Source organism: Vigna umbellata, unplaced genomic scaffold (genome assembly GCF_029865625.1).
Source record: "Vigna umbellata cultivar VRB3 unplaced genomic scaffold, Vumbellata_1.0 scaffold_719, whole genome shotgun sequence".
Taxonomy (NCBI): Eukaryota; Viridiplantae; Streptophyta; class Magnoliopsida; order Fabales; family Fabaceae; genus Vigna; species Vigna umbellata.
In genome coordinates this window covers 25665-42211 of record NW_028274486.1, presented here as the reverse complement: position 1 = coordinate 42211, position 16547 = coordinate 25665, and the positions used below count along the sequence as shown (strand labels likewise).

The window sequence follows — 16547 nt, the reverse complement described above, 5'->3', positions numbered from 1 at the left end:
TGTAGTGGAAATCAGGGGGCAGTATGTGAGTGCACCAGGTCGTTTGACGAGGAAGAGAAAAACAATTTCTCTGAAAACACTTCTCTTCCTTCCATGCATCTTCTTCTTCCTCAAGAAATTCTGGCCTTCCATCTTCTCTGCATTCTCCCTGAACTCTTTCATATTCTCTCTAAGATAACTCACCTTCATCTCCTCCCAATCTCATTTCAGACACCGTAGGAAACCTCTCTGCACCGTGAGCATTCTTCTGAACCGAACAGAACTGAGAACTGAACTGGTAAGTTCTCGTCTCTGCACCTTCATCTATTTAGTTCCTGCAAACCAAAATTCTGGTTGCATGCGTGAGTTAGAAGTCTGATCTGTTTACGGTTTTGGTGTTTAGATTAAGTTGAAGTGGTTGAGAGAATTTCTGATAGAAAGCCGTGAGAGCACGAGAGAAAACTCTAAGCCTTTGGAAGTGCACTGCTAGATCAGGTAAGGGAAGCTTATAAGTTTAATTCATACTGCTTGATTTCTTTGTGATATGAGTTGCATGTATGTAAAGTCTGATGTTTGAGCTGTTATGAACGGTTACTGATATCTGATATGATTTCTGATGTTGGTTTAATCTGTCATGAACAAATACTGATTGTATGTATTATATGTTGTTTTTGATTTGATTTAAATGCATGTTGATCTGATCATGTATAAATGGAGTATGGTGATTGTATAGTGGGAATGAGTCAAATGTTGAAATCTGTATGATGATGATGTTAAGATGAATTAAATCTGGAATGAAAGTTATAAAGTTATAAATTGGAAATCTGGAAAATTTTGCTAAGTTTGAGAAATCTGAAATTTCATTCTTTCCCACTGATAAATGACGTTCGTCCCTGTACGGTCTTAAACCGTTCGGCATTTCAGTAAAGTAACTTAGATTGGGATTCTTTCATTTGGAAGGAATTCTGCTCATGAACGAGCGTCCCAAATTGAATGTCTGAGCGTTCGTCTAGCTCAGCAGTATTTAAATATTTAAAACTTTATGAATAAGTAACGCTCGGTCTTATACCGAAGCGTTCGTCCTAAATAGCGTTCGGCCTTCTGTTGAACGTTCGTCTTTGATAGCGTTCGTCCTTATGTCGAGCGTTCGTCCTTTATATTGTTCGGCCTTATGTCGAGCGATTCGTCATTCATAGCGTTCGGCCTTATGTCGAACGTCCGTTCTTAATATGCGTTCGGTCTTATCACGAGCGTCCATTCTAAATCTCGCTTGGTCTCATACCTCGCGTTCGTACTAATTGAATAATTATTTGATAAAATAGCGTTCGTTCTAAAGTATTAGACATTCATTCTCCGTACGTCCGTTAAATCTCTGGCCTTAGTTTTCATTATGCAACCATCTTCAGATATGATTCTAAGTATTCTTGACAATCCATTGTGTATTAAATCTGGTTCATATTTTTATCACAAATATTTTCTAAGCACCAGTACACTTCAAGTCGAGTCAGTTCATCTAACTGGCCAAATAGAAAATTACGTTTGTTGTATATTTCCCTGAGTATCCAGTAACTTTATTTGGACGTTCGTCCTACTTCTTCAATGGATTGAGCGTTCGTTATTTTTGACTCCTGAACTTAATGATGTAAAAGATGATGGAATATGATAAGTTAAAGTGTGAACACTATGAGAACTGAATTTATGATGTTGGATTTTGGACGAGCGTTCCAGGGAGGAACGTCTCATATATATATATATTGAAAGATTGAATTGGTAAAGTATGACTATGGTTAGCTAATGCTGGCTTGGTCCATCCTGATATTCCGTGATGCTCATCTTCACGTAGAAGGGAGTAGTCATGTGTGGGAATGGCAGGAGGTCTTTCGTATCCCTCACTTAGCAGGGGCGAAGGATTAACCTCGAGTGGCAGCTGTTGAGGGTATCCCAGTTACTACATCACTCGGGTGCAAAGTAGCTACACGGTTCATACAGTCCGGACGGTCTGTCTTATATATCTTTCTATGTTAAATTACATGAACAAGTTACTTGATGTGTGTGTGAATCGAATTACGAACTGTATGTGTGTTGTATTAATTAAACAGTATAAGCTTACCCTTGCGTTTTCCATTTGTGTTGTCTACTGTCCATGTGTTTCCGTCTTGTCAAAATGCAATGATCATCCGTTGTGGATGTGAGCAGATGGTGATGCATCCCTTGAAGTCATGCTGGAAGAAGAAAATTTGGAGGATGCAAATCTGGTGGAAGTTGAAGTTAAAGCCGAGCCTTAGAGCGCTCGTTAGTTTAGTACTGTATATATATTAGTTATTAATTTGGAACGTAAGTTGTTCTGCTTATTTTCTCTGCACTTGGATACGCTCGTTAATTGTACATCAGCCGTTAGGCTTTGAACCTTGGTTTCCTGTTAATATTAAGACTGTTTACTGTTCACTGTTAATTGTAATTAATTCTGAATTATGGTATTACTATATTTTGGGAGTTACATAAAATTTATATCATATTTGAATTTCTAACAATAAATTATTAAATCAAATAAAAAAAATATAAAACATAAATTTATATATACATAAAGTTTTTTAGAATAATATCAAAAACAAATTCAAGAAAGAAAAATAGTGATCATTTCCACGGTAAAGGAAGTAGAAATAGAAAACTATAATCCTAAAATATACATATAAGATATACATATAAGATACTCGTACTAGTAAGAGACTTTTTCAGAGACTTTCTCAAAGTCATACTCAAAGTAGTGAAAGTAGACAATATCTTTATGAAGATTTATGTATGTGTTGAAGATTTATGTACGTGTTGAACTAACTTCCGTACCGTTGAATATGCACAGTATCACAATTTACTTTAAAATTTAAAACAAACAATTTCAGATTCTATTCTCAGTTTTCATTATCCATTTTTAGTTAATCTTTGTGGTGAACCCTGTTACACATTCATATCAGGTAAATTACTTAATTAGCCACAGTGCTAGAGTTTAGCAGAAAATGTGATTCTAAACTTTTATAGCAAGGTCTTATTTCAAGATTGCTCTTTCAACACATTATTATTGGAACCTTGAAACTGCAAAGGTTTGTGCAGATACTGATAATAACGAAATTCTAAAAGCTATAGTTAAGAAAATGAGATTCTCAGCAATAGCTATCAATCGTGTAACAGAGCACAAATTACCCACAAATTGATTCACACAAGGTCCTAAACATAACAAAAAGACACGTGTTTCTACCGGAAAATATTTTGGTGGCTTAATCAGAGATTTCTGAATTTGGTGGAATCAGCCACACAAAAAATTCAGTTGCAAAGACAATGGCAAGAACAGCTAAATTCTTCTGCAACGAAGAAAAACACATGCAAGTGAGAAAGAAATATGGCTAAAAAATATGAAGCTTCTGAGTCTTCTTTCTCCCCTCCTCCTTTGATTCTGCAAACTCATCCCTCCAAAAGTTGATATTATCATCAGTGAATGCCATCCATTTTCAATTAAAAAAAACATAGGTAATTATAATACAACAAGTTAATTCAAGAGATATCTGTTACATTAACTTCTAATGCAAGTACATATATGAAGAAATTCTAAGACATTCTCAGGTGAAAGGTTCTTCAAATGATATTATATTTCTCAAGAACCATAACCATTGGTTACATTTTACTGTATTTTATTGTGTCACTCACTCACAACATCCTCACCAAAACAAAAAGACCTTTTATTGTATCACTCACACACAAGTTCTTCAGCAGAACAAAAAAGACGCGATCATCAACAAAGTAACATTGCTTAACCAGAAATTTCAATGGACTTGACCTCAGGTTTCTTAATCTCTTCCTTAGGAACAGTGACAGTAAGAACCCCATCTTCCATTGAAGCCTTCACCTGATCAACTTTTGCATTCTCCGGCAATCTGAACCTCCTCAAGAACTTCCCACTGCTACGCTCCACACGATGCCACGTCTCGTTCTTATCTTCCTTCTCAACGTTCCTCTCTCCGCTTATCTGAAGAACCTTATCATCTTCCACCTCAACCTTCACTTCCTCCTTCTTCAGTCCCGGAATCTCAGCCTTGAACACGTGTGCCTCTGGCGTCTCCTTCCAATCCACACGGGTGCTCACAAATGCAGAATTTTGGCGAGAAAATTCGGGGAAGGAAGCAGAAAGAGAATTCTGGAAAGGGAAATCCTTGAAGGGATCCCACACGTCCATGGAAAAAGGATCAAAGACGTTGCTCCTTCGGCCAATGATACTTGGAATCAGAGACATCTTGAATTTCTATAACTAGACGAAATCCGAAAGCTGGAAAATTTAGTGAAATGGGAAACACGTAATTCTTTTCTTGTTCGATGATGTGTAGAGGAACCGATGCGGTATTTATAGAAAGTGAAAGGATTATTTAGGATGTTCCAGAAAATTCTGTATTCCCTTTGGTTTCTTTTCGCAGCTTTCGGTTTCTTCCACAGACTTCTACTTTTACCCAGCATCACTGAGAAGGTTCTAGTCTTTTATATACATCATTCTGTTTGTTTTCTAATGTTAGTAGTGGAATTAAACTTAATATGTAAAAATAATTAAATTTAAATAAATATAATTTAAAAACAAAATATTAAATAATTATTTTAATTTAAGAAATAATAAATTTAAATTAATGGTTATTTAAAATATAAAAATATAATATAGATATTTTAATTTATTTTAAGATTAAAATATTGAAAAACAAATATGTGCCAAAATAAGAAGAATTCATAATTTTGATCCAAGTAGTACAATACGTAGAACCGATAAAAGTCTAGGAAAAGTTTTTTTAACAATTCTTTTTAATAATTTTTCTATAATAGTCTATGTAGTAGTTTGTGATTGATTCGTTTCAAATATACAAATCAATAAAATAGTGACACGTAATCTATTGTTAAAAAATTGTTAAAAAAAGTTGTTAACATATCATAATTCAAAAGTCTAATATAGAATTCTATGTTATCCAAGAAACACATATTATCTTCTATTTAAGTTGGATAATGATACTTTTGATAATATTTTTTTGATAACATTTAACATTAGTATCATTCTTTGATTGATCCAAAATTATTTCACAATCAATAATAATAATCATAAACACCAAACATAAACCAATTACAGAATGACACATAAATAATGTTAAAATTGTTAAAACATCAGTATCCATTTAAGTTTTAGTATATTTCATAACTTGTACTCTGTTGATATTGATCATGCCCCCAAATTATATTATTACAGAAAATTGTTACAATCACTTTTGTTTATTAGTTTCATAATTATTATTTTACATATGCTTAATTGCATAAATATATCACATTTTACGGTAATTTAATATATTGCAAGTTTTTCTTGATATTATTGTACGTGTAAATTTATTTGTTCATGTGATTTGTTTTGAGTTGAAAGTCTTATGATATTATTATTTTATTATATTGTTTATATGATGAAAAGGATTAAGAGTGGTGGGAATAAAATATTTTAACTTTAAATATCTATTTTGCTGAAATAAAAAAAAGTTAGTATTAGTTATTATCATATTTTAGTGAAAAATTATTAAATAAACTTTTAACATTTTTCAATGTAAAACTGATATTTAGTTGTTATACATTTTTAAGAACTATGAAAAGGTGGAAGTAAAGAGAAAAGGTTAACATTTTTTTTCCACTGAGACTATACATTAATTTTGAAATGTTTTTGAAGTTTTTAACAATGGGTTCTTGATGAAATGGTAACGGAGTGGTTCTTGATTTCCTCCTTAGATGATATTGTTGTACTGCTACAATTTCAAAACCTTTTTTTTAACATATATGTCCAAACTTTCCTAGTTCAATTATTAATGAAAAATAAGAAATACATTATGTTCTCAAGTATATTAGATTAAATTCAGCCACAAACATCTAAATATACTACTCCTAATTTCTCTATTTTCTATTTTTAAAAACTTCCTTTAGTTTGTTTGCATTGAGACACTCTTTACACATAGATTTAGGGATGTAAACCGTGGGTAAGCCATCAACCATTTCTCGTTGGCTTAATTGAAATAAATCTTTAAAATTCAGATACCCAAATAATAAATATCGTAAATGCCACGACCATTATGTTTTGTTCTATGTAAAACATTAATGTTTGATAACATTCATCATGACACAAAATGTCCTATTCTAAGACAGATGTGTTTGGATTATGAATCCTTTGTTTCGATCAAATATGTTGAGATAGTTATCCTACATCTTTGTAACAAACCCTTTATGTAAGTTGATTTAAATTGAGCAAGTTTATCTTCAGTTCTAGCACATACAACATCTCTTCAATCACAACTTTTCTTTAATTACCATCTTTAAGTTTATCCTTCCAAATCTCTTTGTTGTTAGGCTTCTATCATTAGAAAATTTAATCTATCCTTACACAATTTCATTTATTTTCAAAAATCATTCATTTCTCTTCTAATTATGAGTTGAACAACCTAAATCCAAGTATCAAATTTATCCTCTGATTGATTGTAATTTTTTTAGCCATCAACATCATCTGATTGACATATCATCCTAGATCGAATGAACTTTGTTTTTGGTTTGTTTTTCACATCATCTGATTGACATATCAAAATGATGTCAAATCGTTTACAATTGTTGTATCTCATGTTTTTATCAAATTTTCATTTCTTTTCTCCATAATGGTGCAAGACTTGTAATTCTTGTATTTGTTAGAAGCACTAAAATCTCCGCTTTGTTGTTTTTGTAATTTTTATGTTGGAAATTATTTTTGCTAACATTTTTGGACCTTTTTTTGTCTTTATACTGAAATTGTGTCCGTAGCAAATGGTCTACATTCATTATTCATGTGTTTCAAATGTGTTTCAATGAATGTTGTAGTTCTCAATCTCATAATCTCTAAATCATATGTTTCTTCAATGGCTACAACCACGTGGTCAAATTTTGGTGGCAACATTCTCAGAACACATTAGTTTAAAAAACTATTCCTACGTACCCACATAACATTTACATTCCTCCTACCCACGTAACATTTACATGTTCATGCATTTTGTCAAAATAATATGCCACCATAATCTACCACACTTTATTCTCATGCATAGTCAACAATTCAAATTGTCTTTACAGGTCCTGTAACCTCACTTTCTTATTCTTATCACCGTTACCATAAGCCTTTATCAAAGTCTCGGCAATATAGATTCCTTTAATATTTTATTGAAATTTTTTAAACTTACACATTGATATATCAAGATTTTGTTGCAAATTGTGATTTCTTTTTCTTTTTATCAGAAGCCTTCTGCTACCCCTTCAACTACTGCCAATCATCAAACATATTGGCATCTAAACTACTGCCAATCATCAAACATATTGGCATCTAAACTACTGCCAATCATCAAACATATTGGCATAAAAAATTGGCAATATCCCCTTTATCATTCTTACAAACCAAAGTTATCAAAATGAAATTTTATTCCTCAGCAACCATTACTTGTATTTTACACCATCTCTCTGTAACATCAATCACACCCAAAATTCATACAAAACATGACACTCGATTTTGAAGGAAGTAATTAATTAAACTTAACCAGAAATTTCAATGGCCTTGACGTCAGACTTCTTAACATCTTCCTTCGGAACAGTGACAGTAAGAACACCATTCTCCATAGAAGCCTTCACTTCATCCATTTTTGCATTCTCAGGCAATCTGAACCTCCTCAAGAACTTCCCACTGCTACGCTCCACGCGATGCCACGTGTCGTTCTTATCTTCCTTCTCAACGTTTCTCTCTCCGCTTATTTGAAGAACCTTATCATCTTCGATCTCAACCTTCACTTCCTCCTTCTTCAGTCCTGGAATCTCAGCCTTGAACACGTGTGCCTCTGGCGTCTCCTTCCAGTCCACACGTGTGCTCACAAATGCAGAATTTTCTCGACCAGATTCAGGGAAAGGAAAATCCTTGAAGGGATCCCCACATCCAGAGAGAATGGATCAAAGACGTTGCTCCTTTGTCCACCGAAAAAACTTGGAATTAGCGACATTCTTATGATTATAGTACTTGGAAGAGATTTAAATCTTCACACAGTCTGTAGCGTGATCGTACTCAGGTAACTCTCTTTCTGTTTGATGATGATGTCTGAGGAACTGATCCAATAATATTTATACGAAGTGAAAGAATAGTATGGGACGTTCCAGAATATTCTGTTCTCATTCCCTTCATTCTTTCCGGTTCGATATCACTCTAAAAACTTCTGGATTTCTTCCGCATTTCTAGAACATTCCTGTCTTTTTCATATTTTTGTGTTATTTTTATTTATATTACTTTTATCCACGCGTTACAATATATTATAACAAAAAAAAATATTTTGAGAATTTTACTGTAATAAATATTTCATATAAAAATTCTCTCCAAATTTTACTAAAATAAATATTTTGAGCGGTTCGATATCACTCTAAAGTTTTTTGACAAAGGTTTCAAGTGTGTCCTGTTGTAGTATAAGAGTGGTATAGGAAGGTCATCGTTTACGTAATACTTTCCCTCGAGAGAAAGTATACCAACGTTGAAGTAACTTTCTCATAGAAAAAATTATTAAAAATTTAAGATAAATCTAAGTTTTACTTATATGAAAAAATTAAACATCATATATCAAAATTAGACCACTGACTCATTACTTAAGATTTAGGATTAAAAATAATTAAAATTGTATCAGTTGGCTCACAAAGTCAATTAAAATAAATTTTTTTAATCTATCACATCAATCAAATTCTACATTAATTTTTATAAATTTATTTTCAAATTTCTTTTCACTTATCTTCAAATTTATTCAAATAAATAATAAAAAGATTTACCTTTAAATCTTCTCAAATTCTTTTAATCAGTCTTTTCCACGTTTATTCGAGTAACAAAGCCTACTTGAATCAACGTGATAAAATCCTCACTTCGACGTTTTTTCCTTGCAGAACTACGGACATATCCGTGTGATTTATCCAACATTGTCATTTTCAAATAAAATTATAAGAAAAAAAATTAAGTAAAGAATAATTCTATTGTTTTCATTAGTTTCTTTTGTTTTGGTTGTTGTTATTTCATTGTTAGATGTTATTTGATTGTTATAGAAACAAAAATATTATTTACTATATTAAACTTAAAAGCAATTAAGATATTTATATTAAAGATCTTTTATTATAATAATCGTTATCTATATTAAACTTAATCTTTATTCAGTAAAACCGTTATTTATATATTAAAGCATAGAAAAAAAAAGGAACAAATAAAATAATCTTGTTATTTCATTTGGTAGAGCCGTTATCTACTGAAGGTATTTTAACAAAAATTTAATAAGATAATACACAATAGTCTCAATAAATTTAACTATATTTAACCTAGTATAAATGATAATATCTTATTACTAAATTCAATCTTACAAAATAAACTTAGAAAATAAAATAAAGACTCCACTTGTATATTTATGTCCTTTTATATTAATATTTCATACTCCAACAAATATGGATTTATTAAAAACACAAAGAAAATGATCAATCTCTAGCTAAAGGAAGGATGGCACCAGAACGATAATAATCTATCCCCAAGTCCTCCTCCAATATTTAAATAATCAACTTCAAAATCCTGAGCTCGGATATGATCAATGTAGTTGATCAGAATGGTCTGAAAATGTTTACATGAAAGAGTCAAAAAGAAAATAGCTATATTTAGATAAAGATTAAGAATGAACACAAATGTAAAATATCCTGAGCAATGCATTAGGTAGAAACTAGACGAGTGTCATTAATTATGTTCAACTTCAATTGCCATAACACCTAATCTACAAAAATTACCACAACCTTACAAGATTCATGAGTCAGACATGGCAATCAAGTAGTAAAAACTCTGTAGACTTTGCAAAATATATTGATTAGCTGCTATGAAATAATATAAGATATATGCAATCATAAAGTTGATGATTATATATTTAATATGTGTTCATAGTTAAAATAAACTTTATCAAAAGTACATTTGTAAAAAAAGTGAGAATTATACAATACTAGTCAACATGTGGAGAGCAAAGAGTTTTACCAAAGGCAGTAAGATAAAGTTACTTATTAGACAAATCAAATGTAAGTTGACCAGATGAATAAAGAAGTCAATATAAAAATACCAAAAGAGAAAGATCATAAGATGAAACCATCAATGTATGATCGATGATGCTCATTAGACGACTCAAGCTATGCTGACCGTAAAACCTAAAGATCAGATGACTATATTTAAATTCAACATTACGTCAATAAAAACAAAACAGAAAAATTAAAAAGATTTTTAGCGACAAGTGCACTTTACTGTTTATTAAGTTAGATCCATTAATTACCTGTTTATATTTTATATATGATTTTCTGGGATGTTTTTAAAATATTAACTTAATTATGAAATATTTAATAACAAACTCATTTAATTTGTTACTTCAATATTCACCCCAATTAAATCTCACATAGCCTTAAATATTCCAGAACAAACTCATAAATAAATTTTACATTATAGAGTAAAGTAATATTTTATACATAAATCATAAATCCTAAACCTAAACTCTAAAATAAATTTATAGAGTTTCATAAAATTTATGAATTTTTTAATTATCTTTCTGAAAATATCTTTGTATATTTTTTTTTTTAAATTCACATATAAATTTATATGTTTTCCTTTATTTTAGACCTATATCATTAATTTGAAAATATTAATAAAACAAATATTACTTATGTAAATATTTTTTTATGTGAATTTTATTATTTGCGTATAAAATTATTTATGTCATGTTAAAATTTTCTATTGTATTATATTTGTGGTATATCATACCAAGTCCTTCTGATAAATTTACTCTTTAATTTTGTATTTTCAACTTTACATAAAACTATATATTAAGTTTCATAAGCTCAATATGTGAAAATATACAATTTTCTTAAGTAAATTTACTATATAATTTTTTCATGAAATTCTGTTGTGAATTTTTTTTTCTTAATTTCTCAAAATATTTATTTTAATAAAATTTGGAGAGAATTTTTATATGAAATATTATTACAGTAAAATTCTCAAAATATTTTTTTTGTTATAATATATTGTAACGCGTGGATAAAAGTAATATAAATAAAAAATAACATAATAATATGAAAAAGACAGGAACTTTCTAGAATTCCGGAATAAATCTAGAAGTTTGGAGAATGATATCAAACAGGAAAGAATAAAGGAAATGAGAAAGAATATTCTTGAACATCCTACATTATTCTTTCACTTCGTATAAATATTATTGGATCAGTTCCTCAGACATCATCATCAAACAAAAGAGAGTTACCTGAGTACGATCACGCTACAGACTGTGTGAAGATTTAAATCTCTGCCAAGTACTATAATCATAAGAATGTCGCTAATTCCAAGTTTTTTCGGTGGACAAAGGAGCAACGTCTTTGATCCATTCTCTCTGGATGTGTGGGATCCCTTCAAGGATTTTCCTTTCCCTGAATCTGGTCGAGAAAATTCTGCATTTGTGAGCACACGTGTGGACTGGAAGGAGACGCCAGAGGCACACGTGTTCAAGGCTGAGATTCCAGGACTGAAGAAGGAGGAAGTGAAGGTTGAGATCGAAGATGATAAGGTTCTTCAGATAAGCGGTGAGAGAAACGTTGAGAAGGAAGATAAGAACGATACGTGGCATCGTGTGGAGCGTAGCAGTGGGAAGTTCTTGAGGAGGTTCAGATTGCCTGAGAATGCAAAAATGGATGAAGTGAAGGCTTCTATGGAGAATGGTGTTCTTACTGTCACTGTTCCGAAGGAAGATGTTAAGAAGTCTGACGTCAAGGCCATTGAAATTTCTGGTTAAGTTTAATTAATTACTTCCTTCAAAATCGAGTGTCATGTTTTGTATGAATTTTGGGTGTGATTGATGTTACAGAGATGGTGTAAAATACAAGTAATGGTTGCTGAGGAATAAAATTTCATTTTGATAACTTTGGTTTGTAAGAATAATTTGGAATAACTTTTGAAATTGAAAGAAGCATAAACTTTCTTCGCATTGCGTTCCTCTTGCAGTTTACCCTTTTACTATATAATTGAGTTTTGTAAGTGTTTTTTATTTTAGCCAAAACAGGAACTATTGGTTCACATATCTATTTACAAAGATGGATATTTTTGTATTCTTTATACCTACCTTATATTCTGTATAAATTGGGTCTGTAAGATAAAAGTCTAAGACTAAAGAAGGTTTAAGACTAGAGAAGGTGAAAATAGAATTTTAAAAAAATTTTATCTAGAAAGATTTTAGAATATGTATAAAATATTTGTGGATGCATATCCATAAGTATTTAATAAGTTTAGAATTATAGAAATATTTTAGAAATTTTTAGAGAATGAATAATGATCTTAGATTAATGTTGTGGTGGTAATATCCTAACATTGGTTAAGGAGATGTTACTAGTATAAATAGGGATCATTGGATCATTTGTAAGCAAGTCAATATCTACCATTTTATGAACCAACATCTACTACAACTAAAGACAACTAACACTTTTTCCAACTATTACTTCTACATTCAACTATCTCTACATTTTCTCTATCTCATCAACTATTACTTTTACAACCTCAAAATACTAACAGTGGTACCAGAGCTACGTTCGGTCATCTACTGGCATAGATGAAAATTTTCAACTATTGCAAACAAAACTATAACTTATTCTATACCAATCAAACATCATCAATTCCAGTACCTATTTTCAAAGGAGAAAATTATGATTTTTGGAGTGTCAAAATGAAGACATTCTTCCGCTCTCAAGATTTATGGGATATCATAGAAGAGGGATTCAATATTCCAGAAGACACATCTACTCTTACTGCAGCTCAAAAGAAGGAGTTGAAAGAAAACAAGCAGAAGGATTCAAGGGCTTTATTTGTTCTTCAACAAGCAGTTGATGAGACAATTTTTCCAAGGATAATTGGTGCCACAAGTGCAAAACAAGCTTGGAATACAATACAAGAGGAGTTTCAAGGAAGTTACGAGGTACGCAATATTAAACTTCATTCTCTAAGACGAGAGTTTGAATTATTAAGAATGAAAGAATCTGAGACCATTAAAGACTACTATTCTAGAATAAAAGAAATAGTTAGTCAGATGAGAGCCTATGGGGAAAATATTCTTGACAAAAAGATCGTTGAGAAAATTTTAATTTCTATTCCCCAAAAGTATGATGCAATCGCAACCGCGATTGAACAAACAAAAGATTTGGCTACATTGTCAGTCACACAACTAATGGGCTCTCTTGAAGCTTATGAACAAAGATTGAAAAGGCATGAAGAAGACTCGGTTGAAAATGCCTTTCAATCAAAACTAAAATTACGGTCTCAGAATAAAGAATATGAAGGAAATAAAAGTAGAGAAGAAATTTCTAGAAATAAAGAAAATCCTAGAAGTTTCTCGAAGACTCGTCAAGAAAAATATCCTCCATGTGGCATATGTAAAAAGACAAGTCACTTGGAAAAAGATTGTTGGCATCATGGAAAACCTCAATGCCACTATTGCAAGAAATTTGGTCACGTAGAAAAGTATTGTCGTAATAAAAATAAGTATCAAGCAAACTTTGCGGAAGAAGATAATCAAGAGAAACTCTTATTCTACGCCAATCAAGAATCTTCTGGTAGAGAAGGAAGTTGGTACTTGGATAGTGGATGCAGCAATCACATGGCGAAAGATCAAAGCATCTTCAAAGACATTGATAAATCTGTCAATGTCAAAGTTCGGCTAGGAAATGGCACCACAGTGGAGTCTCGAGGCAAAGGAACTGTCATGGTGGAGACAAAGAAAGGTACGAAATTCATCAAGGATGTTTTACTAGTTCCAAATCTTAAAGAAAATCTTTTAAGTATTGGCCAAATGATGGAGAATGGATATTCTCTTCATTTTGAGAAAGATACATGCAAAATTTATGACAGTAAAATGATAGAAATTGGCCAAGTAAAAATGGAGAAGAGAAATAGAAGCTTTCCTATAAGCTTCAAACCTGGAACTAATATTGCCATGAAGGTAGAAGTTGATGACTCATGGCTTTGGCATAGGAGATTTGGCCACTTCAACACACATGCCTTAAAACTTCTATATACGAAAAACATGATGAGAGATCTTCCATGCTTGAAGGAGAATAATGAATCATGTGAAGGATGTCTCCTCGGAAAACAACATCGATTACCATTCTCGACAGACAAAGCATGGAGAGCAAAAGACTTATTGGAGTTGATTCATACCGATGTTTGCGGACCGATGAGAACACCTTCACATCATAACAACAGGTATTTCATCCTCTTCATCGATGACTTCTCTAGAATGACATGGGTCTATTTCTTAAAGGCAAAGTCAGAAGTTTTTGGAGTATTCAAGAAATTCAAGGCCCTTGTTGAGAAGCAAAGTGGAAAACAGCTAAAAGTACTTAGAAGTGATCGTGGCAAGGAGTACACATCTCACGAGTTTGACAAATTCTGTGAAGATGAAGGCATAGAGCGACAACTTACAGTCGCATATACTCCACAACAAAATGGCGTGTCAGAGAGAAAGAATCGCACAGTTATGGAGATGGCAAGATCAATGCTGAAAGAGAAAAGTATGCCTAATACTTTTTGGGCTGAAGCAGTTTACACTGCAGTTTATATTCTAAACAGATGTCCAACTAAAGCAGTCCAAGATAAGACTCCTATTGAAGCTTGGAGTGGGAGAAAGCCATCGGCTAAACACCTACGAGTATTTGGGTCTATCTGCTACATACATGTTCCTGATCAAAGGAGGCACAAGCTTGAAGACAAAACTATACGAGGAATATTCTTGGGATATAGCACACAATCAAAAGGCTATCGAGTCTACAACCTACAAACGAAAAAGCTCATCATCAGTCGCGATGTTGAAGTTGATGAAAATGCTTCTTGGAATTGGGAAGAAGAAAAAGTTGTTAAAAGTAACATTTACTTCCAGTGCAACAATCTCAAGAAGAAACTCAAGAAGAGGAAGAAAATTCAGGTACGCTTTCTCCACCTGCACAACAAGATTCTTCACCTGAATCTAGTCCAAAAGAGTAAGATCTTTGGTAGACATATATGAAACTTGCAATATGGCCGTGATTGAGCCTAACTGTTATGAAGAAGCATCAAAGCAAGAAGTATGGGTCAAGGCTATGGAAGAAGAGATTAAAATGATTGAGAAGAATAACACTTGGGAACTCGTAAATTGCCCTCATGGAAAAGACATCATTGGAGTCAAATGGATATATAAAACAAAGCTCAATCCTGATGGAACTATACAAAAGCATAAAGCAAGATTGGTTGCCAAAGGCTACTCACAGCAACCAGGAATAGACTACAATGAGACATTTGCTCCAGTTGCTCGCTTAGATACAATTAGAGTTTTAATAGCTCTTGCAGCACAAAAAGGATGAACATCTATCAATTGGATGTCAAGTCAGCCTTTCTAAATGGGGTGCTCGAAGAAGAGATTTATGTTGAACAACCACAGGGCTTCATCAACTGAAGGCAATGAAGGCAAAGTACTAAGACTTAAAAAAGCATTATATGGCCTGAAGCAAGCTCCTCGAGCATGGTATAGCAAGATTGATAAATACTTCATCGATCAAGGATTCAGGAGGAGCAAGAGTGAGCCAACACTATATATTAAGGCACAAGGTCAGTACCATCTCATTGTCTCTATATATGTCGATGATCTTATCTATACAGGAAACAATATAGAGATGATGATAGAATTTAAAGAAGACATGATGAAGACATTTGAAATGACTGACCTTGGCTTGATGAACTATTTCCTCGGTATAGAGGTGAAACAAGAAAAGGAAGGTATATTTATCTCTCAAAAGAAATATATTGAAGCTCTATTAAAGAAGTTCAAGATGAATGGTTGTAAACCTGTCACTACTCCACTGGTGGTAAATGAGAAGCTACAAAAAGATGATGGAGCACAAGAGGCAGATGCATCGTGCTACAGGAGTTTAATTGGAAGTCTTCTCTATCTCACAGCCACACGACCAGACATTATGTATGCTACAAGTCTTCTATCAAGATTCATGCAAAAGCCAAGTCAAATTCATTATGGAGTAGGAAAAAGAATTTTAAGATATCTACAAGGCACAAAGGAGTTTGGTATATGGTACAAAACCATGAGTAACTCAAGGATGATTGGCTACACAGATAGTGATTGGGCAGGATCAATGGATGACATGAAAAGTACGTCAGGATATGCTTTCTCATTAGGATAAGATATTTTATCTTGGGCTTCAAAGAAGCAAGCAACCGTGGCACAATCAATAGTAGAAGTAGAGTAGTTAGCAACTACTGAAACCACGAGTCAAGCAATATAGCTACGAAGAATACTTGAAGAAATGGGCGAATCACAAGATGGACTGACTATTATCTATTGCGACAACAAATCGGCAATAGCAATAGCAAAAAATTCAGTCCATCATCAAAGAACAAAACACATAGCCATTAAATATCACTTCATTCGAGATGAAGAGACAACTAAACAAAT

The 16547-nt window shown here is 32.4% G+C and overlaps 2 protein-coding genes and 1 pseudogene across 2 annotated transcripts; 1 reads left to right on the top strand and 2 right to left on the bottom strand.

Annotated features, from left to right (window-relative positions):
* Positions 1–3156: 3156 nt before the first annotated feature.
* Positions 3157–4399, bottom strand: LOC148190609 (18.5 kDa class I heat shock protein-like). Its single transcript, XM_088102763.1, has one exon. The coding sequence runs from the start codon at positions 4256–4258 to the stop codon at positions 3779–3781; it is 480 nt and encodes a 159-aa protein (XP_087958889.1). The 5' UTR covers positions 4259–4399; the 3' UTR covers positions 3157–3778.
* Positions 4400–7474: 3075 nt separating this feature from the next.
* LOC148190608 (18.5 kDa class I heat shock protein-like) lies at positions 7475–8033 on the bottom strand (annotated as a pseudogene).
* A 3302-nt stretch (positions 8034–11335) lies between these two features.
* LOC148190607 (18.5 kDa class I heat shock protein-like) lies at positions 11336–11921 on the top strand. The gene has a single exon (XM_088102762.1). It carries the CDS (start codon positions 11397–11399, stop codon positions 11853–11855), a length of 459 nt encoding a protein of 152 aa, XP_087958888.1. The 5' UTR covers positions 11336–11396; the 3' UTR covers positions 11856–11921.
* Positions 11922–16547: the final 4626 nt, after the last annotated feature.

What these genes read in the sequence shown, in the direction of transcription:
- LOC148190609 (XM_088102763.1), bottom strand. Translation starts at nt 4,258, where the DNA reads ATGTCTCTGATTCCAAGTATCATTGGCCGAAGGAGCAACGTCTTTGAT.
- LOC148190607 (XM_088102762.1), top strand. Translation starts at nt 11,397, where the DNA reads ATGTCGCTAATTCCAAGTTTTTTCGGTGGACAAAGGAGCAACGTCTTT.